The 21,996-nt window shown below is 38.9% G+C and overlaps 1 protein-coding gene across 9 annotated transcripts in view; it reads left to right on the top strand.

Annotated features, from left to right (window-relative positions):
• COBLL1 (cordon-bleu WH2 repeat protein like 1) overlaps nucleotides 1-21,996 on the top strand; it is a 91,983-nt gene that overhangs the window by 66,937 nt on the left and 3,050 nt on the right. For 8 of the 9 annotated variants that reach the window (XM_074828983.1, XM_074828984.1, XM_074828981.1 and 5 more), the window contains exons 7-12: nucleotides 1,562-1,706; nucleotides 6,852-6,920; nucleotides 12,389-12,656; nucleotides 15,192-15,277; nucleotides 16,649-18,273; nucleotides 18,906-19,088. In XM_074828983.1, coding sequence (XP_074685084.1) covers nucleotides 1,562-1,706; nucleotides 6,852-6,920; nucleotides 12,389-12,656; nucleotides 15,192-15,277; nucleotides 16,649-18,273; nucleotides 18,906-19,088 — 2,376 coding nt within the window. The remainder of the gene's footprint in view (nucleotides 1-1,561; nucleotides 1,707-6,851; nucleotides 6,921-12,388; nucleotides 12,657-15,191; nucleotides 15,278-16,648; nucleotides 18,274-18,905; nucleotides 19,089-21,996) is intronic. The other variant, XM_074828982.1, reaches the window with a different exon arrangement.

Here is a 21,996-nt window from a genome sequence, read left to right as displayed (position 1 = left end):
AGTGATTCGTAGAAGAATTGTGTGAATGTTTTGGACACTATTGCTCCTTACAGGGCAGTAAAGTATCTAAGGGATCTGTCACACCTGACACTGATGTGGGACAGAAAAGGTGACTGAGTGTGCCCAGCATAGCTGAGAGGATGGTTTTCACCATTGCAGTTCATTCATTCAGGTATTCTATTGAGATCTAACAGGAGCTGCCAGACACTGCTTCACAGACACCTTGCGCCAGTGTATTTTCTATTGTGAGTTATTTTCTTTACAGTTTTGATTGTGTACAACCAAATACTCTAGCTTTTGGTCTTTAATATCCCCCTTACTGTAAGATCTGTATTTGTTCAGTGGTAGCTTTCTAAATGATAAGCATCTTATTACGTGGATATTGACATGGTCAACAATTCTGTTGTCAGGGATGTTTTTGAATGGATTGTCAGTGAAACAAAAGTTTGTAGGTGTATTTATGCCATCTCTGCTCCTTGATACTCTGCTTTGTGAAATGGGCTAGTTAATTGAAGCACAAAATTCTCTAAAGATGACCCCACACCCAGTTGCTCTGTGGATCCTTCTATCCAGAAATTAATGTCACTGCTGGATTTTATTATATTGTGGACTAGACAAGTGATAGGGATCAGAATTACTACATAGGCATCTGTGTATAGTGCCAAAATACACTCCTTTATTGATGGGATTGTGAACGTTATCATTCTAGTAGATGTGGAAATACCAGGTTTCTTCAGCATAAGACAACCTGCAGTTAAGTATGACAGGCAACTGTATAACCACTGTCTTTTGAGACACAGAATGTATTTTTAAAACAGTTTTAAATGCAATTGGACTGCGATATCATAAAACTATTAAGTCTTCAGCAGGTAGCCTTGTCCATTTTTTTAATGGTTTTGATTAATTATGAATTAAGAAATTTTTTCTTTTGCTACAATAATGAGGACATTATTACACTTTAACATCAGTATTACAATTATTGTTTTACAACTTACTGCCATTTAACTTCAGTAAGTATTATGATTATAAGACATCTGTACTTTCCAAGATAAGTTTTGAAAGTTGGCATTCAAAAATTTCTACAAAAGTATTTCAAGAAGGGAAAAAAAATCCTAATAATGTGAGTACAGCCCAGTTAGGACTCTTGTTAAAGGAATGGAGAAGGAAACATTGTGTCATGTCATTGTACTAGTTTAGTTGAAGCTTCTTTCCACAGTGATTTTAGGTACTTTTAGAAAAGAATTATTTGGGGTTTGTAGAATAGCCATTGGGCATAAAAGAATTCAAATTCTCTTTTATACTATATGTAACAACTGATTTTCTTTTACTGCTGTGTCTTGTACCTCTGTGAATATATTCAATTATTCTAGAAAATCTTTTTTTTGGAAAACTACTCCTCGGAGGAATTAAGATGAGAAACATAATACGTTTGGTAATAGGTATATATTTGCTCTTTCCCAAATGTATATTATAAATACTTTTGGAGAATAATTAATAGAGCTATTTTGCTGGTATTTTTTGATTGCTAATAATCTGCTTCCTCCCTTGTCTCCCTTCTTAGGCCCCTCCAGGATTAGTACGGAAAGGTTCTCTGCCACTCAGTGACACCGCTTCCGTGAACTCCTCTCTACGGAGGCTGAAGCGCAAAGCACCCTCACCACCCGCTAGAGCACCGGAAGATCAAAATGAAAGCAGTAAAGAGACTGGTAATCTTTTTATGCTGTTTAATTGGGAGGCAACAAGAAGTATGGCAATTTGGATAAACATTAGAGAAATACCACCTTATGAGATAAGACCTTCAAGTAAAAATATGAGTGAAAATAATCTTCAGATTGTAAGGAGTGGTGATACTACTTTATGAGATTGACTTATGTAGTGTGTGTGAGCTGGCACAGGCAGGACACAGGAACAACCACAAAACCATGGATGAATCACAAAGAGTAAATTTATTTTCGTTACCTCGCCAACCAGGGGATCCCTGAAGCAGCACCTGGGCAGAGGCACACAGGTAGGGACACAGGCACCACAGAGCTCAGTCCATGCTAGAGGGTCGCCAAACCTGCTGTTTTCACCTGTATATCAGGAATTCACTCAGGCATAGTTTACCACTGTGCTTTGATCTTTCCCATAGCAGGGCAGGAATCTGAAGTATGTTCGATAGGGTGCCTTGAAGTCTCTCATGAGCCTTTGTCAGATGACACAGATGTTCTACTTGTCAAACACACAAGACTAAACAACGATTAGTATGCTATATGTGGTTTTCTACACCTCGGCCACAAGTTGCTTGACTGTGTTTGCAATTCTCCTTGCTGGTTTTCCATTATTTTTCCACATTTCACCCCCTTGCTTAAGGGACCACTTCCATTTGGGCTTGTAGGGCAGGGTAATTTACAGAGGCATGCAATAAACACGTATAGAAAAAGGAATAAACATAGCTCTACAATAGTGCTTTGAATCAGGTATCCCCACTCATCCTTTCAGGGAATTAAACCATTCAGCCAGCCAGGCACTACCAGTAGATTGTTTCATTTGACACATTAAGTTCTGGAGGTGTTGAATGTCATCCTCTACGCTGGCTGATTCATCTGTTATGTTGAAGCAACACATACCTTCAAAATCAGAGCAGCATTTATGGTGTCAAAGAAGGAGATAGTCCACCGCCAATCGATTTTTGTAATGTTCCTTGGCTTACAGTGTCACCATAGTCAGAAAAAAATAGCAACGAGGAACATGAATATGAAAAGCAGTATAGTATAATTCTGTAATACAGCTACTGGGGTTGACGTGACAAGGAAACATGTTGTCAGAAGATCTGCAGCTGTTGATCCTCTCTCAATACAAAAGGCAGATGAGTTAGTTACAGTAGAGACCGACCAAATCCAAGTATTTGCATGTTGGTCTCATGAGACTGTATCCGGAGCATGTGCTTGTAGTACAAGAATACAAAGCATGATAAGCCAACCTATGATAAGGGACGAAAACAGGAGTTTCATCTCCTTCCAGTAATACATATACTGTTGCTCGAGCTCCTTCAGCTAATACCACTCTGTGTTTGATAACCTGATGTGAGGTAATTGCCCACAGAGATTGAAGAGCTATGGCTTGTGCTTTTTCAGATTGAACTTCAATTTGATGTCGAATTCACGACACCAATGATACCATTCCGGTGCTATCTCCTCTAGATAAGGCACAAGTATTCCTGAAATACAAGAACTTGAGAATCTGATATTGATAGAGGATGTAAAATAAGAGCAGAAGTTGGGGTACACAACTATATGGCATTCTCAGGGGTTATTATGTGAGTCTTCACATCTAGGCTAATAGGTTGTGGTCCCACCATGCAATCTGTTAGTGTAAACGATTCTGTTTCCCCTGTAGTTAATATTTTGGGGGAGAGATGCCATATGGAAGAACTTCAGTTCTTACCATGTTTTGTATTGGAGGTGACGTAATATGATCATAGGGTGTTTGATTATGAATATTCCATCTATTTAACAAAAAAGCATGGTTTAGTAAGATGTGAACTCCAATGTTGTACAGTTTTAGTACTGGTTAGCTATTTTAATTTTCTTCAACGTTCCAGTCATTCTTTCAGTCAAGCCATTACCTTGGGGATGGTAGGCAATGTGGAATATCCAATCTATCCCTAGCTGTTGGCTCAGTCTTGGACATTATGTCCACTAAAGTGTGTTCCTTGGTCACTTTGTATTTGTTGAGGAGGTCTGTATTGATAAATGAGCTGTTCTAATGCTTCAATTGTGCTATGTTGATTAGCATAGTTGGTGGGTTTAGCAGAAAACTGTCCTGACACTGTATCCACAGCAGTGAATACATATGACCACCCCCTTGACAGTAGCAGTGGGCCCATGTAATCGACCTGCCAGGTATTCAGGGCCCATTGACCCTGTTTTATCTTTCCCCATGGCCTATATAATGCCCTTAAATGTAGCTGTGTACAATTACGTGCATATGCTTTATAAATATGTAATGGTTAGCAAAAAGAAAGCATTAGTGAGATCTATCATCACCTGTCAGGGTTGTAAATTTTTGCTGATTTTTTTCTATAAGAGTAACCATGTCTGGTACCATAACTGCAAGTGGGGGTGGGGTGGGGTGTGACTTCAGTTCCCTATAATCTACAGTCATTCTCCAAGTGCTGTCTGTTTTTTGAACAGACCAAATATTAAAAGCAGTCATGGTTTCCTTAATTCCCACTTGTCGAAGAGCCTGAGTGGTTTGAGTAATTTCCTTCTCCCCTCTTCCCCCTGGAATATGATACTGTTTTACAGTTACCACCTTGGCAGGCACAGGCATCACAACAGAATCCCACTTTGGGAATCCACACAAGACAGTTATAGGTCAAATAGCTAATCCCACTTGCGAAGTCCTGAAGCAAAAGTGACCATTTAAAGCTTCAACTCTTTGTCCTGCCAGCACATCAGCACCCAAGATATGTTCTCTAACTGGGGCAGTTAACACTGTCATGGAAAATGGAGGGGCATTTCCTACTGTTAGGGTAGCCTTAGCTCAGAGGGCAGGGGTCAGATTTGCTCCCAATCCACAGATCTGTGATGTGGCTCCCTTAATATTACTGTGTAATACAGTAACTTAAGCTCCAGTATCCACCAGAGCCTAATACATGTAAAATCTCCCCAGACCACCAGAGTTAAAGGAACATAGGGGTGTTAGTCCCCCTCACAGTAAGAGGCTACAGCAGCGGCAATTTTGGGGGATCTGCCAAACCTTCATTTCTGTTGTTTTGGCGTTTGCAATGTAGTACCTGGCCTTGAGGTGGCAGACGGGGGTGGAGGGTGGACATGGAGTTGGTGGTGGGGCCAGGGGCAATCGGCTTTTTTGCGTATATGCTAATTTTTTCCATCAGCAAAATATTTCTGGTGGTGTAATACTGTTTACTTCTCATCGTGGGACATGAGCATGTACAAAATCATTCCACGTTTGTTTCCTCATCACCCATGATGTAACGCCTTTCGATTTTTGCCTGCTTTCCTGTACTCACCACCTGCACAGATGGTCCCAAAGTTACAGCTCCAATTTCCCTCAAGGTATTTGCTAGGGCACCTACATTACCAGTATCATTAGTGACTGCTGGTATAATCAAGGGCTTTAGTGAGGCAGGTGCTCCTCTCAAAAGCTGCCTTTTGATAGTTCTTGTTACTGCTTCTCTGTCCAGATTGATTACATGATTCAACACTAGCCATTGCAGTTACCAAAATGTTCCTAGGCACATCAGAGTAAGATGATAAGCAGTACAGCAAGCAGTGAAAGCAAAAAGCAGCTGCTAATGAGCACCAGAATTTAACATAGGCAAGCAAGCCCCATGGCAAGCACAGAAGCCTGCTGATTAAATGCCAATAACAACTATAAATTTGATTTAGCACATTCCAATGAAATCTGTCATTATCTTGAACGCTTCATGCCCCATGTTGGGCACCAAAAGGGAGTGTTGTGGTTTAACCGCGGCCAGCAACTAAGCACTACACAGCCACTCACTCACTCCCCAGCCCCATTGATTAGCAATATGCACTATCAACCGTTCTTCAGTATCTTGCAACCCATGGCACTGCTCTGCTTGAGTAGTAATTACTTCTTGCGCGATCACCTTTGCATCTTCTAAAGACTCAACTTCCTTCTCCAGTTCTTTCATTTTACTCTGTAAGGCAACAATTTCATGGTCAAGAGCTCTAAGACTGGTAACTAAGAACCATCCCAGTCTCCCCATTAACTTGAGAGAAGAATCTGATGCTGCTTTCTGTGGCAATCTGCACGCAGCTGTTTCAGTTGTCTGGGGGGTAACTGCTGCCCATGATCTACTTCAGGCCATGCTTCCAGTGTAGCCAGGAAAGTGGCCACAGGGGTCCAGTGCTCAGTACTGGGCCATCCTGGAATATGAGGAGTCACCATCGTGGCCTCCCCAGTCCCTGACTCTTGCCAGCCATGGCATCCTTGTTCCTGGATCCTGACAACTACACCAAATGTGTGAGCCAGCACAGGCAGGAAACAGCAACAACTGCAAAACCACAGGTGAAACTCAAAGAGTAAATTTATTTTCATTGCCTGGCAAACCAGAAGATCCTCAAAGCAGCACCTGGGCAGAGGCACACAGACACAGGCACCACAGCTCAGTCCATGCTAGAGGGTCACCAAACCTGCTGTTTTCACCTGTGTATCAGGGATTCGTGCAGGCATAGTTTACCACTGTGCTTTGATCTTTCCCATAGCAGGGCAGGAATCTGAAGTATGTTTGATAGGGTGCCTCGAAGTCTTATCATGAGCCTGTGTCAGATGACACAGATGTTCTACTTGTCAAACACACAAGACTAAACAACAATTAGTATGCTATATGTGGTTTTCTACACCTTGGCTGCAAGTCACTTGAGTGTGTTTACAGTCTTCCTCGCCAATCTTCCGTTATTTTCCCACAAGTGTGAGAAAGTAGGCAGGTCTTAGGGCATGCAGATCAGAAAAAAGTGGAAAATACCAAATTAATTATAGTTAGGTTAACTATAGCAATTGTGTTAATCAGATGGACAGCTTGGGGTGGGGAGAAAAGATTAGCTTCTTTGGATCAGAGAGGGCTTAATAGGAAATGAAATGAAAAGATAGAATTTTAGAGAAAGTTTTGTATTGTTCTTTTGTAAGTCTAATGTTTGATCAAAAATACCTAAGAGTTGACATTAAAATATATGGGAAATGTGTCAGTGAGCACTGGTTGCTTAAGAGAAGGTGCATTTCTTGAAGAACTCACTGGTCTGTAAGATCACAATTTAACATTTTATCTAGAACTTTTGTTGGTGCTGAGGCAAAAAACCTTGTTCCTTGACTTTTTGCAGTAACAGAGTCAACAGAATCAGCCCTTACTAAAGTGGAAGAAAGACCCACCGAAATGCAGTCTGAAACAGGTTGGTTCTTTTTCCAAATGCATTGATAAAATCTACTTCATAGGAATCTATGATAATTCATAGTAATAAATTACTGTACTACAGATGTGTCATAAGTATAGAACTAATTTTAACACTTCAGATCAATTAACATTATCTTTGAAGTACCATTATGGCTTTCTAAAATAAAGACATTTTACCTTTACTGTCTACAAAAACACATGCAATATATTTTGGTTTGGTGTCTGTGCTTTACATTTAGTAAACTAAACGTTATCCCTGTTTTCCCTCCTCCCCCACAAGTTGTAGACTAGAACAAGCCAGAAATTCTGTGATTTCTGTATACCTCTTAACAAGACCTTCAAAAGCTGAAGTCCAGTCTTGTTTTCAGAACCCCGCCTTGTGCTGCCCTTGAGCTGCATAACCTAGGGGTAGGAGTAAATATGTGCCTGCCTTTTGGTTTGCATCTGAAAAGCCTTTGAAAACATAAGTTGTGAATATAAACTGCATGCATAAATAGTTGTTTATACATTAAATCATTTGTTGGGTGCTATGGAAAAATGTGATATATAAAAGCATGGCTGTTTAAAATACAATTCTTTAGCTGCTGAACATAATTCTTTTTTAATTTATGCAGTTTGTACTGCTAAGTACTGTTGTTTGTAAGCATCAGACTGTAGGGTTGAGAGACAAGATAGAGCATCTAGGAGTCTTCTAAAATTTGTAAAAGCTTTTAGAATAATCAGTGCCAGTGCCGTCTGGAAAAATCACTCTTCAATGTGTTTCACTAAGAATGAAATATATAAACCCTAAGCATGTGGAGTGCCACTGGCATTATATGAGGCTGAACACTCAGTTTCTGTGCTAATTGATGGGAACCCTTTAAGTAGTCTTCCAGCTGATTTTTTCAGGATGCCAGTTGAATTGATTGGAGTGGTAAAACACACATGTACCACCACAAGAATTGAAAGTCACCTGCTGTCCTCGGTCTCTGGCAAAGGGGAAAAAAAAAGATCAATAATGAGTAAATTTGAGCTTGGTTTGTGTTTAGGGCAATTTATGTAAATTGTCAGAAAAGATCTTTAATAGAAATAATATGTACCTTAATAAATGGGAAGTGTGAACCTATACTGTGCAGTCTGAGGCTGGAGACATAATGAAGCTTTGACCTTTCCTTTTCCTAGTTGTTGCAGCAGATGAAGGAGAGTAGTCACTTTAAGTGAGGGTTTCTTAATGATGTTTATTAGTACTTAATTTTCTGTGTTGAAAACCATGTTTATCTACGTGTGATGGGTCTAAGATGAGCAAAGTTATCATACTGATTTAAAAAATCAGATTTTTGGGTTTTCTTGAGCTTGTTTCTATCTTAAGATTGTAGGTCCATGCTAGAATTTATGCATTTCCCATCACTGTAATGTCCAAAGTGCTGCGTAGATAAACAGCTCTGAACTTCATAGAAGGGGCTTGCTTGCTTTTCCGTAGATTTAGGAACCTCTGCTTGAAGCATTTAAGTTTTGTAATTAAATATTTTAATTTAAGTTGCAATGGAAAGAAATAGAAAAATGTAATCATCTTCACCAGGCTTAGAACAGTCTGGGATTTACCTCTGCAGTTAGTGACAGTCTTAATTCTCTGGTTCTGCTGCTGATGTCTTCGTGCAGTCTCCTTCACTGAAGACTTAATGCAAAGTGGTTTTTCTAAATGTAGAGACAAGTCACATAGCACAGCTTTCTTGCCTTTTTTTTTTTTTCCTTTTTCTCATGGGATACTGCTGCTCTCTGGTGGCATCTCTGAAACTGTCCTGAGGCCTGTGTATAAAGGGTCCTTTTAGCAAAGCTCATCATGCATCACCAACATTCCTCTGCAGCAAAATCAGTTGCAGTACACTTGTCCTATTCCTAGTCTGGAAATTATGCATATTTGGGTATTGTTTTAAATGGATGAGATAGTTCAGTATCTCTTTAATTGCTAAATTGCACGTAATTTTAACTTTACATAAACTCGGTAGTTCATTCCATTTAGATTAAAACTGCCTTGATTGTCAGGCTTCTGGAAGCATTGTGAGTTTTTGCTCAGCTGTGACTGGCATTCCCAAAGTAGTTCAGTTATGCATTACTACTTTAGTAAATAGGCAAAAAAAAGTTAAGCAGCAAATACAGTGTTACCTTCTGCCCTACAGTGAGCCATTACAAATGTTCAATTTGGTGTCTAAGTAGTGTATAGCTAATAAACACATATACATTAAGTGAAACTAGGCTATAGAATTTGGGCAGTATTTCTGTTGTGAAATGACAGTTTTCCCATGGTGTAAAAACCAACCAGCCTGTACCTTGACAAAAGTAGTTTGAAGGCATACATCTACTAGAATAACCATTGACAGAGAATTAATTTGAACATTTGGGATTATAACCAAGAATTTTTTTCTCAATTTTGATTTTTGTTCCCCTTCCCAAAGTTTAATTAATGCTCAGTCGCTTTTCTAGGGAAGAGGGTGAAATGGTGTTTAAAAAAAATAATTTAAGTAGTACAGATTTTAAAATAATTTTCCATCAAGCAAATCCATTGATGTAATCTTCTTGGTTACAGTATCTCTTAAGAACCTTGTTAAGTTCAAAACCACTGGCAGATTTGTATAATGTAGTCAGGCTTGCTGGCTTTGGTGCTTACAAGCATAATGGCTCACAGAGCAGTGTCAGCCTATTCTCTATTGTGCAGAGAGTATTCTTACTGACTCAAAGGAGACTTGCAGCCAGTATGTCAGTCATCTTAGCAGGTATGTCTTCACAATGTCATCCTGCAGGCTTTAACGATGTACTTTTAGGGCTAATTAAAACTCAATGACTAATGTTCATAGACAATAAATTCTACACAGACAAAAATGCAATTTATATTATATATGGATTTACGTATAAAGTATATAAGCAATAAGGCAACTGTATGTAGCCAGTATTGCCATAACTACTTCCTAGCGATATGTTGCATATAAAAACTAAACTGAGGGTTTAGAAACAAGTCATAAAACCTGAACTACAAATGCGTTCAGACTTCATTCTGCCACAGCAGTGGTGGCCCAGGTCTGGAATGAGATCCAGTAACAGATGAAAAACCACTAGTTGAAATTAGCTCCAAGCAAGGCTGATGATATGCTGACAAATGAAGTAGAGTACTTTGGAAAAAGCGTGAGGGTTGTTTTTGTTTGGTATTATACATTTGTAGGTCAGGTTAGTCCACTCCAAAGCTTGGAAGTGTTCCTAGCTCAGCAATGGCAGACATTCACATAGCAGGAATGTCAGGAATGTCTCCTACCAACCCAAGTTAAGTTTCCATCCCATCAGTATAGATACAACTCAGCTTTTGTTATACTTCTCTCCAGAGGTAAAGTGATAGAGATGACAGCAGTGCCTGAGCAAAAAGCCATAGCAGCTCCAGAATGCTTCCATTTGTCTTGTCAGAAGTCCTGGCTGTGCTTTGTTGTGTAATTCAAGTTTCCACAGAGTATTTAGACTGAAGGTCTTAGTCTTTGTTCCTGTGGCTAGTGGTGACTCAGGCCCATGGCATAATAGTTCTCACTGGTGAAGGAGACAGTCTTCTTGAGAGCTGGTTATGGGCTGTGGAATATTTTCAGCAGGTTTTATGTTTGCCCACATTCTGTTTTGTTTGTGCCTTGTCATTGAGATATATATATATATATATATCTATATATATATCTATATTTGCACACACAAGATCGTACTACTATTGCTAAAATCATCTCCCAAAGTATGAGGCTGCTGGCATGACTTTTCCCCTAGGTGGAAATGAAAGGGGTTGGGGGAGGTGGGGGGGAAGGAAGAGAAGGCCCTTACTAACAGTAAATTTTTAAAGAGTCCCTTTAATACCAGTGTGGCATATTTGTATGTATCTGTGCTTAAATCACATGGAAGGAGCTCATCTGCACCACTTTGCAGTCTTTCCCCTTTTTCCCTGGGGATCTAAATCACCTCTGCATTCAGCTCTGTGACACGTTGATCACATTGCTTAATGTGTAACTATAAAGCATTATTACAAGAAGGCAATACAAGAAAACTAGAATTAAGTAGTAAAATGTTTGGCTTTTGTAGTTGCTCTGTAACTGTGAATGAGTAACTTCAGTATTACTGAACTCTTAACTAATGACCTTATTGGAAAAATCAAAGTTTCTGTTCTATACTGAGACTTTCTCCAGTATATACAGTCCTCTATTGTTTTTATAACAGTGTACTTCTCTAGAAGTACTGGAAGAATTGTAGGACACTAGTCTGTACAAAAAAAGTCAATCTTAAGATTTTTTTTTTTTTTTTTTTTTTTTTTTGTATTCTGGGATCTGCTACTTTACAGTATTGCTTGCTTTAAGCCAGTATTTTGTTTTCTTAGCCTTGGTTTGCACTTGAAAATTTACTGATACAACTTGGAAAAGTCTGAAACCAAATTGCCCAAGTGCAAAGCCTGTACCTAATGGGTATTGGTGCACGCAGAGCTGACAGGAATACCCCAATCAGGTCAGGCAGAGCGCACTGCTTGTATGGCTCAGTTGTTGCCAGTAGCATTCCATGGCACCATATTGCACTTTATAGACGGAATTAACTATCTTCTTTGTGTTATACAATACAAGTTGCCCAAGAGGTTAATTGTGTGGTCTACTTAGTAACATTTGAAAAATGTGAGTCATCATCTTGTAGGAAGATTGCTGGCAGGGAAATAAAACTAGGGATCGTTAATCCCTCTGGAAATCAAAATAGGTAGATTTATTAGTTTAACTTCAGGCACATTGATTTATGTGTGTCCTAATCCAGTAACTAAACCTTTTAGTTTAACTATGGTCTATCTGAAAACTTCATTATTTTTATGGATTAACACTTTTCTGCGTACTTTATTTTTGTGCATTTCTACTGTAAGACAGGAGACTACACAAGACCATTCTAACTATGTTTTAATACACTTAGGATAATTTTGATAGTGGTGATCAAATTTGTTCAAACCATGGGCAAAAATGAAATTTGGTTTGCTCTGTTTAGTTCCTTAACATACCTACTCTGATATAAAGGAACTGTGTATTTTAAACCTCATTGGAGAGCTAATGGAATTATTAAGAAATCTGGGTAAAATAAACTGTCTGCCTCCATGAAATTTGGGTTTATGATATTGTTAAATATGTTTAGATCTGTCCTAATCCAGTACTTGGGTTAAACAAGAAAAATGTTATACAGTAGTTACAGATGCAGAAACAGATGGATAGTAGCATGGTGATGAGCATATTCCCACATGTAAAAAGACAGAACTGGAAAGAACCAGAAAATTCTGTGAAGTTAAAACTCTGAATGAGTCTTTTTCTTTTTAACCTGAATTATGAGAAGACTTAGTTTTCCTTCTTCAAACTACTTAGGCTGACTTCACCAGTCCCTTTGTATCTATACTCTGCATTGAGAACTGTAGGTTGTTTTTTTGTTGTTGTTGGTTTTTTTTTCTTCCTGTGAGTGTAGGTGTAAGGAGCTTAGAATACAACCTGGAAGAAATTGATGAAAGGGAAGAGATGAGTATGCAACAGAGAGAGGACAGTGAAAGTACAAATACCTCTCTTGGGATAGGAGAGGTTACTGCAGCCTTCAGCTCTGCTGAGGTACCACTGGAAACTGAAAAAAATGATCCTGCTTCATCAGCTCCAGTTCCTGGCAGTGTTTCTGTAGACAACTCACAAAGCTTCAAGGAAGAAAAACAAGAAAATATGAGCACAGATGGCAAGTAAGTACGTTTTGTGACAAAGAAAGGAGCATTGGGGAGGGAATGGGGGAGGCAAATAAAACGTAGAGTGCTGTTTCATTGTGGAGCACAGAATAGAGAATTGTGAGAGAGGAATGAGCTTAATATGCTTAGCTTTCATTGTAGCACTCTCCTGTGCCCAGTAATTCCTGAGGCTTTTCAAAAAAAATGACAAAAGAAGTGTTCTGCAGGCTATTCTGTTTAAGCCTCCCTTTCCTTACTACTCAAACGGCTAGATCCCAGAAAAGCTGAACCTGTCACTAAAATACCCAGCATATTTACTAAGCAACATGCTGCAAAAAAAATTTCTATTGATTAGTTAAATGAAAATTTACAAATTCATTCTTACAGTTGGGGAAAAACAGGTAGATCAGCTATTTCCGTTCTGGGCACAGTTATCCATTGCTTGCATATTTGTTTTGGTTTTAATTTTTCTTTTCTTTTACTTATATGTTAGCCAGTTGTCTTGTCCTGTCTTGATCCATCTGCTCTCAGGAAAACAAGTTAATTCTGCCTTTTTAAAGAATAAACACATTCATTTCCTTAACTGCTCTTTTTCACTTCTGGTGATGCTGTACCTTTGCCCTTCAGCATGTTTGTTAAACTACCTGACTCAGCAGGTTTCCAACATGAGTTAGTGCCTGCTTGAAATAAATGTTGATTGTCCAGAGATGTCCCATTGTGTTAATGTAATTCACTATTTTTCTGTTCCCTGGGGCAACTAATATGGCTACTGTTGCCAATTTAAATTGGATGAACTATTTCAGTTATTGTACTGAAGCCAAAATGTGTGACTGCCCTAGTAGCCAAGAGCTTTCAAGATAGTATGGAGAGCTTTGACTTGTATTTCAAGGGTCTTTTTGTCAGTCCAAGGCCAAATGGGGCTTTGCAGAAATCTTTGGTGCTCTGTCCTGACGAATATTGTGCCAGTTTCTTGGATGTGTCTGCTCTATGGGGATCTACAAGGAGTAGGAACAGTCAAATGTTATTTTTAAGTTGTCTTGAACTTGCAGATTATCAGACCTGTGTTATTGGGCCCATTTGGCCAATTGTCCAGGGCATGTTTCTGTTTCCCCCCACTAACTTGTAATAGCCTTTCATGGCCTATAATCCTGGTGAATATCATCTAACATGCACTGCACTCTAACTTTAGAGTTTGGCGATCTTTCTTTCCAGAAATATCACAGGGATTCCAGAATGACGACTAGGTTTTCTCTGACATTATATTTCTGGAAAGCTTTTGATAATTCAGATCTTTTCTTCAGAGTAACTAGATCTTATATAAGTGCTTTTTAATCAAACCAGGGATATGTGTAATATTCCAGTCAAAACCGCTGATTTCTATGATGATACTCTGTGGTGTTCTGTGGCTTTTGGATTTGATTATTTTTTTTGAACAGTTCAGCCTGTTGTGAATACTTGTAGTTCAGTCCCTCAGCTGTGTAAAAGGGAATGGAAATAAGCAAGAGTATGGAGTGCAGGACTGAGCTTTAACTTGCTTCCAACAATAATTTTGAGAGCGTATGCTCCTGTTCAGTGGTTTATTGGACACTTACAGTATATTTTGGACTGTACAAGCAACATGAGGATGGATGGTTATTGAGGAATTTATCATTTTAAATGATTCAAAGCAGATGTTTCAGCTCAAGGCACTGGTTGCTGACAATTAATACATTTGATGTGGCAAATGAATTGGAATCTTCATAATGTCAGTGTCTGTAACTACAGCAAATAAAAGTATCTTAAACAGAGATGTAAGCTTGAAGTTCTAATAACTTTTTAAAGAGAAATTTTAAGTATTTTGGCCTTTTTCATTTACCTTTTTAAGCCAAGGACTCAGTATTCCCCCTCCTCCACCAAGATGAGGGCTTTATTCAATATTCATGCAGTTCTTTTGTACCCCATGATCTGAGGACAGAAATTGTATGCATTTGCAAAATATTTAGTATGCAAGTAACATGTTTGATGCGTGTTTCTTTGTTGTTCTCAAGGTATTTATTGAAAGGGACAGAAAATTTTTCATTACTATTTTGAAAAGTCTGTACTGCACAGTTCATATGTTCATATGCAGTCAGTGTCTCATGCAGCTCCCTGTATATTGTGTCAGGGACAAAATCAAGGACACTTGATTGGGTGTTGGAACACTTCACACTAAGAATGCTGTTACATGACTGATAAACCATTGCGGCTTCACTGGAAGTTGTTTCTGGAGAGGGGCTTGTTCAAACTCCATGAGTAAACAAGGGGGAGGGAAGAAAAGAAAGGAAAAACTGATCATCTGCTCACACAGAAGAGAGTGAAGCTGCATGTCATTTTGGTAAAATATCATAGCAGCATTTCCTCTTGGTTTTTTTTTTTTTTTAAAAAAAAATCTATTCTGTTGAGTACTCCAGTGTTTGGCAGAGTGATTCTATTTTGTCCATCTGTGTTTGGAGAATATTGCCAGTTCTCTTGCATCGTTTCTTGTGTTTATTGAAATGAATGATAGCATATTTAATGTACTGTTGTGCTTTGCAGAGGACTACAGACTAAGATAAGCAGTGAGCAAGCTGCATTTGAAAAAGACAGGAAGCTTAGAATTTTGGATCAAAATAAAACCGATGGTGAGTAGTTCCCACTCATTTTTAATACTTCAAAGCAAGGTTGAAGAGAACTTTTCTATTCCTTTGGAAAAAATGACAATACAGTCAACTCTTGAATTGCGATCTTCAGATTATTTTCTTTATACTCTCTCTAGCTCTGGTGTATCCTCTTTGAGATGAGGTGATAATTCACTGCAGGTTTTTTGGGTTTTATTTTTAATATTTTGTTATTATATCAGTAGTCAAAGCTGCATCGTGCTGTTGTAGGGCAGTATGGGTGGAGCAGTGCTGAGGAGAGGGAATGCTGGACACAGAGGTTATCCTCCCACGTGGTGTGACATGGGCACTGCACTGCAGTGTGGAAGGAGAGGCTGTCAGTTGTTCTTCGCTTATGAAATTAGCCTGAGTTTTCTGCATGAAAATGCAGAAAATGCAGTGATTTTTAAACACAAACAGAACAAAGTGACACAATGTTTTGAAAAGAAGCGACAACATCTTGTGCATCTAATGGATCATAAATTTTTCTGTGGATTTAATGACCTGACTGATTTATTTTACCCTTTTGTGACACTGATTTTCAGATTTATATATTAGGCCTTCCATAGTCTTTTATATTCAGCACACCTCTGTTTGTAAATCATAACATACTGCATGAGTCCTGTTTATATGTGACATAATTTTAACCGCCATTTTATAACATACATGAAATGAGGAAAGACTTTTTTTTTTGCAAAATAGCACCCCAAATGATTGCTCCTAAAGAATTTAATTTTTCTCGATATTATATTTAAAACAACTTGACCCAAACATTCCTGTTTTCGAGAGGTCTACATGTTTAGTCCAAGGATAGAAAATTGAATTATCAGACCTGCTATGAAGTTGGAAAAATAGAGTTGGAAAATTGCTTTTGTACATATATTTTCCAATTGTTCTCTTGTACAAATACATAAGGTGTAGTTGACGAATAACATTTGTAATGTTAAAACTAAAGAACAGAAGCCACAGAAATGTGGAATGAAATAAAAATTGGCTCTAATCTAATATTGAATAGTCCTTGAGCTCTTGAGTCACTGATGCCTATATAATCAACTGAAATTCATTAGCACTTTTTAAATGATTCTAGAATAGATTTTTCTATTAAGCTGATGCATGGCACCAGTAGCCTGTTAATTAAGGAAGAATACCTGAGTTAGAATACTATTATTTGGCAATATTAGTCAAAGATAAGTATATCTTTAGCCTTTAAAAGTAAGTGTTAAGGAAAATTTTAAGATCAGTGAGGAGCCAGTCCTTGTAGTTAAATACATTGGATGTGGGGCTTTGTGGTGCAAAGGGAAAGGTTGAATCTTTTTGGCATTTGTATTAATTTTGGAATCTCTCTTTAACTTAAAGATCACAGTGATGCAGAACTCCTTCCAACAACAGAAGAAGGGAAAGCACTTCAGACAGCTGAAGTTAAAACAGTAGATTTTAGAGAAAATAACAAGCTTGAAGTTGACAGACTATCAAACTGCCAGGCGTGTAAAAATGACATTTCTGTAAGTCATAGGAATTATCCTCAACCGATTCCAGAAAAGCAAGATCAGAAAACAAATCAAACCAGCTTGGACACAGTAAAAACTCAGGATGTTGCAATCCAGACAGGTCCATCAGATAGCAATTTGGAAAGGACTACACCAAAAGAAATTATTGTTCCTCAGGGTTGTGAATCATCCACATTCAGAGGACTGGTCCTTCAACACAACACAGATACAAACAACCCTCTTCTTCAAGTGATCCATGGAATACAAGAGGATGAAGGTACTTCAACAGAACAAAATCTTGAGAGACAAGAAGTTACCCATGAAAAAGTAATTCCCATAGAAGATCAGAGTCACATTTGTGTAAATGGCAGTGACTTTGCTTCACCAGAAACAACTGCAAAAACTCCAGATGGCTCTCCTGTAAAAGGTCACCCCCTTTATAGACAGGACACCAAACCTAAACCCAAGCCTGCTAATGAAATTACGAGGGATTACATACCAAAAATTGGAATGACTACTTATAAAATAGTGCCTCCGAAGTCCTTAGAAATAATGAAGAGTTGGGAATCAGAAATTCCATCAGATAATAAGCATCAAGAGGTATCTACTTTGGAAAACTCTCGGAAGCATGAAGACCCTAAAGAATTCATAATGCAAGCTGAAATTCCTCATCTTCCAAAAAGTGTGGGTCATTTACAGGTTGGTTCGCAAAAGGAACCTGCGGCAGCAAATGATCTGCTGCACAGAGTGAACAGCATTTCTGAACACGTTGTGACGTCTGGAGCTGAGATTACTACTGAGAGCAATCAGATGGAAACAGAGTCTTCCAAACAGCATGTCCCACTGATGCTAAGCTTGGATAATACAAATGCTTCTTCTGAGACTCAGGACAAGTCAAATGCATTAAGTCCTACAACGAAGCCTAGTTCTTTTTATCTGCAGATGCAACGAAGAGCTTCAGGTCATTATGTGACATCTGCAATTGCCAGAAGTGCCACTTGTGCTCCTAATTCCATTCAAAATGAAGCTAAGAATACAGAGACAGGGAAAAAAATCTCATCACTTGATCCAACTTCTTTGTCTTTACATAAAACAAGTCCTTCCTCTCCTCCAGGAGATGAAGAAAAAGTTGATGATGGAAAAAAAATTGAATCCTCCACTTCCCCTGTTAAAAGCAATAAACCTTCAAGTTTTCCCTCCTGTCCGCCAGCACCATTGAACCTAAGAACTCTAACAACTTTTGCAGTTCCAAAGCCGTACTCCAGTTCACGACCATCCCCTTTTGCTCTTGCTGTCTCATCTGCAGTCAAAAGGTCACAATCATTCAATAAGACGCGCACAATCACTAGCCAGGTACCAAGAGAGGAATTCCCTGTTGAACTCTCCTCTGCCACTTCGGCAGCTGGATTCTCCTCAGCTACCTCCATGCCTCAAGTCAAAAACCCTTCCTTACAGACCATAACAGGGGGACCACAAAATAGTCTAACAGATAAGGTAAACTTTATTTCTAATATTGGTTGACTGTTGATCCACTGTCATCTAGTGTGACTAGTCCAGAGGCTGGTCTCTGAACTGCTCCCTGGTGAGAAAGTGCTGTATTCATACAGTGTAAACACCTTGTGGTGTCTAGCAGTAGCACAGCATCATAATGAAATGCAGGAATGCAGGGAATGTAACAGTGAAAACAGCCTCATTCAGATTACTGGCAATAATTATTTCTTGCCATAATTAGCATCCCCTACTTCACAGAACAGTAAACTAAATAGAATTGTTTATACTTTTTATGTCTTTTTGTGTTCAGAGTGCTTATGATTTGTTCTTTGTGGTTCTCTGTGTTGATTTCTTAAATTTAATTCTGAATAGCATGATCAGTTTGGCTTCGAGTGATCGTGGCACAAACACACTTGAACGGGGATATAAAATTTTGCTGGCAGAATTACCTGAGGGAGAAACTTATGTGCTATAGTGGAAATGTGGCTGATCTCTGAAATCATGAACGAAGCAAACACTAGAGTGGTGGCAGTTTGATATGCAACCTTGTGCCAGATTGACTTAGTTTTCCATCAATGACTAATTCAGATTAAAGGTTTCTGTTTTGTTTTTCCTTCCACTTCCAATCTTTATAGAAAGGCAGCAGTGTGAATAGTGAGCAGAAGAGTCAGGTGCAGTCAGGTGCTTCCTCTGACCACCCACTGCCTGTCACTAAGAGACAAACCATGATGACATTCCAGCGCTCTGACCCTGAACAGATCCACCAGAGCTTGCTGGCTGCAATCCGCTCTGGAGAAGCTGCTGCCAAATTGAAAAGGGTGAGTTTTCATCATTGCATCCGTAACAATGAACTCATGGTACTTCCTTCAAAATTACCATATTGATGCCTGACACTGAAAGCAGTTAGCTTTGACACAAAGTGCTGCCAGGAAGTCTCTTAACGATGAGAAGGGAGTTGGGGAAGAGAGTTCGGTTTTGCAGAATAAACTAGTGAATGCACATGCAGAGATTCATACATTTTCAAGCAGTACAAATCCGATCAGAAATCTTCCTAAAATTAATTAGAAATCTCAAAGTTATCAGTTAAGTATGTCTTTCATAAAATCAGGAACATATTCAATTATTTGTTTGTGTTTATATGGTTTGAAGTGGTATGGTTTTAGACACATGCTAAGCAGCTTCACCCTATACCTAAAGTAGCTGCAATCTTTTGCAGACAGATAACACACAGAAGTTCTGAAGATTGTCTTTATTTATTAGACTCTATCAGGTTCTTAATTCTTCTTAAATGTACTTCAAGCCTTCTGCTGGTGTTTGGTATCATTAGTGAGATATTTCTCAATGTTTTGTCAACAGCCCTGTTAGGACCATCTTCCCCCACCCCCTCAAGTTAAAACTGTGGCTTAATTTTTCTCTTCTCTCTCCTAAAATTCACCTGTGCTTCTCTCATTGGGTAAAATGTGGCACACTTAAAATCTGTACTGTTTTAAATATGTAACCAGACAATTTAATGGTAGTCTCACACAAAGCTTTCTTGATCCAGCATTAGTATTTTGCATTCTGTATTGAGGAATAATTTCTCATTGCAGAAGGTTAAAGAAATTAAGTAGTTTTTGTTTCTCTTTCCTTTCCTGTCTGAAAGAAAGGAATGATGTGTGGTGGGTGGATGTAAGGGGTTGGGTTTTTTGGTTTTATGGAAGTCTGTGATTCCCTAGGGTTAAAATCTCTCAGTGGATGGTCAGATATTAGAACAATCCATTTCATAATTAAGGTTTTGTTTCAGTGTAGCACTGCAACAGCCTCTCTGAGACTTGTAGACCTCCCATCATTTCTACACTGAATAGAAAGATTCCGTTTCCTGGAAAGGTTACAAGCGTGCTCAGGTAGTTTGTGACCTCTACTCAGTAAAAGTGGTACATAATACACTGCAGTATTACTTCTAACTACATGTCACTGACCACAGCCACTTTAAAACCAGGATAAGATTAAGAAAATGCTGTATTGTTCAGAGTCACTTAGAGGTCAAATCTGTCTATTCTGCCAGAAATATTGTTTGGATTTTGGTTGCAAATATTTTTTAAAACAGTTACAAGCCATGCCTATATTTCCCATAGAATCATAAAACAAAGTTCACACACTATGCAAAATAAAGTTGAGTATTATTCAGAATGTAATTATGCATTGGAGGAAAAAAAATAAAGTTCATAATGTGCTTTTCAAAAATCAAGAAGTCTATTTCTACTAGAAAGAAAACAAAGAAGAACTTCATTATGTGGTTATTAATTCTTTTCTAATAGAAACATTCTTAGGGTACATTTGACCCATATAGTCTTTTATCAGTCTAGGTACAAGAATGGCATGGGGAAGAAGAGAGTTGATGACTGAAGTCCTTTTTCCTCTCCCTTTCTCTTCTGTGGGCAGGAGATGTTCTGTCTCAGTAGAGTATCTGTTGAGGCTCGGGGTGAGGAGAGGCCTATACTTTTTAAGGAGACATTATAATAGTGAAGATGCTGAAAACAATAATAATAAAAAAAAGTATTCTGTAACAAAAACCTGAAACAGGCTTCAAAATAACCCTGAAACACACACACACAAAAAATGCAGTGAAGAACCCACTGAAATTTTGCCAAACATAAAATTCTACACGCTGTTCTTTTCACTCTTACCCAGTGCACATGTCCTGTGGCACAGGTATGTCTGGCAGCAGAAGGAGAGGGTTTTTGGCTTATGGCAAATTCAGTAAAAATGTGGTCTCATTTTATGTTTAACATGGAGAACTGACAGTAGTAGAACAGAGAAATGAGGCATTTTGTATCAGTAACTTAGAGTACCAGGTTGGAAGGGACCTCAAGGATCATCTGGTCCAACCTTTCTTGGCAAAAGCATGGTCCAGCTGAATCTTAGAAGTGTCCAGTGTTGGGGAATCCAATGCTTCCCTGAGGAGATTATTCCAGTGGCTGATTGTTCTCATTGTGAAAACTTTCCCTTTTGTGTCCAGTTGGAATCTCCCCAGGAGTAACTTGTACCCATTATACGTCATCTTTTCCATGTGCCTCCTTGTAAAAAGGGAGTCTCCATCTTCTTTGTAGCCACCCTTTAAATACTGGAACATGCTGATAAGGTCTCCCCTAAGCCTTCTTTTCTCAAGGCTGAACAAACCCAATTCTCTCAGCCTTTCCTTGGATGTCAGGCTTCCCAGCCCTTTGATCATATTTGTGGCCCTTGTCTGGACTCTCTCCAGCCTGTCCACATCTTTTTTTATAGCAGGGACCAAAACTGAACACAGTATTCCAGGTGTGGCCTGACAAGAGCTGAGTAGAGTGGGATAATGATTTCTCCATCTCTGCTGGTGATGCCCTTGCTGATGCGACCCAGCATCCTGTTGGCTTTCTTTGCCACTGCAGCACACTGTTCACTCCTATTGAGCTTGTTGTCCACCAGCACCCCCAGGTCCCTTTCCACAGAGCTGCTCTCCAGACAGGTAGATCCCAGCCTGTGCTGCACTCCTGGGTTATGTCTTCCCAGGTGCAAGACCTTACACTTGGTTCTTGCTGAACTGCATAAGGTTCTTGTCAGCCCACTCTTCCAGCCTATCCAGGTCTTCTTGCAGGGTGACTCTCCCTTCCAGAGTGTCCACTTCCCCACTCACTTTGGTATATCAGGAAACTTCATCAGGGTACACTTGATCCCATCACCCAGATCACTTAAGAGATTAAACAGTGTTGG

Source organism: Strix aluco, chromosome 6 (genome assembly GCF_031877795.1).
Source record: "Strix aluco isolate bStrAlu1 chromosome 6, bStrAlu1.hap1, whole genome shotgun sequence".
In the NCBI taxonomy this organism is placed as follows: domain Eukaryota; kingdom Metazoa; phylum Chordata; class Aves; order Strigiformes; family Strigidae; genus Strix; species Strix aluco.
This window is presented reverse-complemented; position numbering and strand designations above follow the sequence as displayed.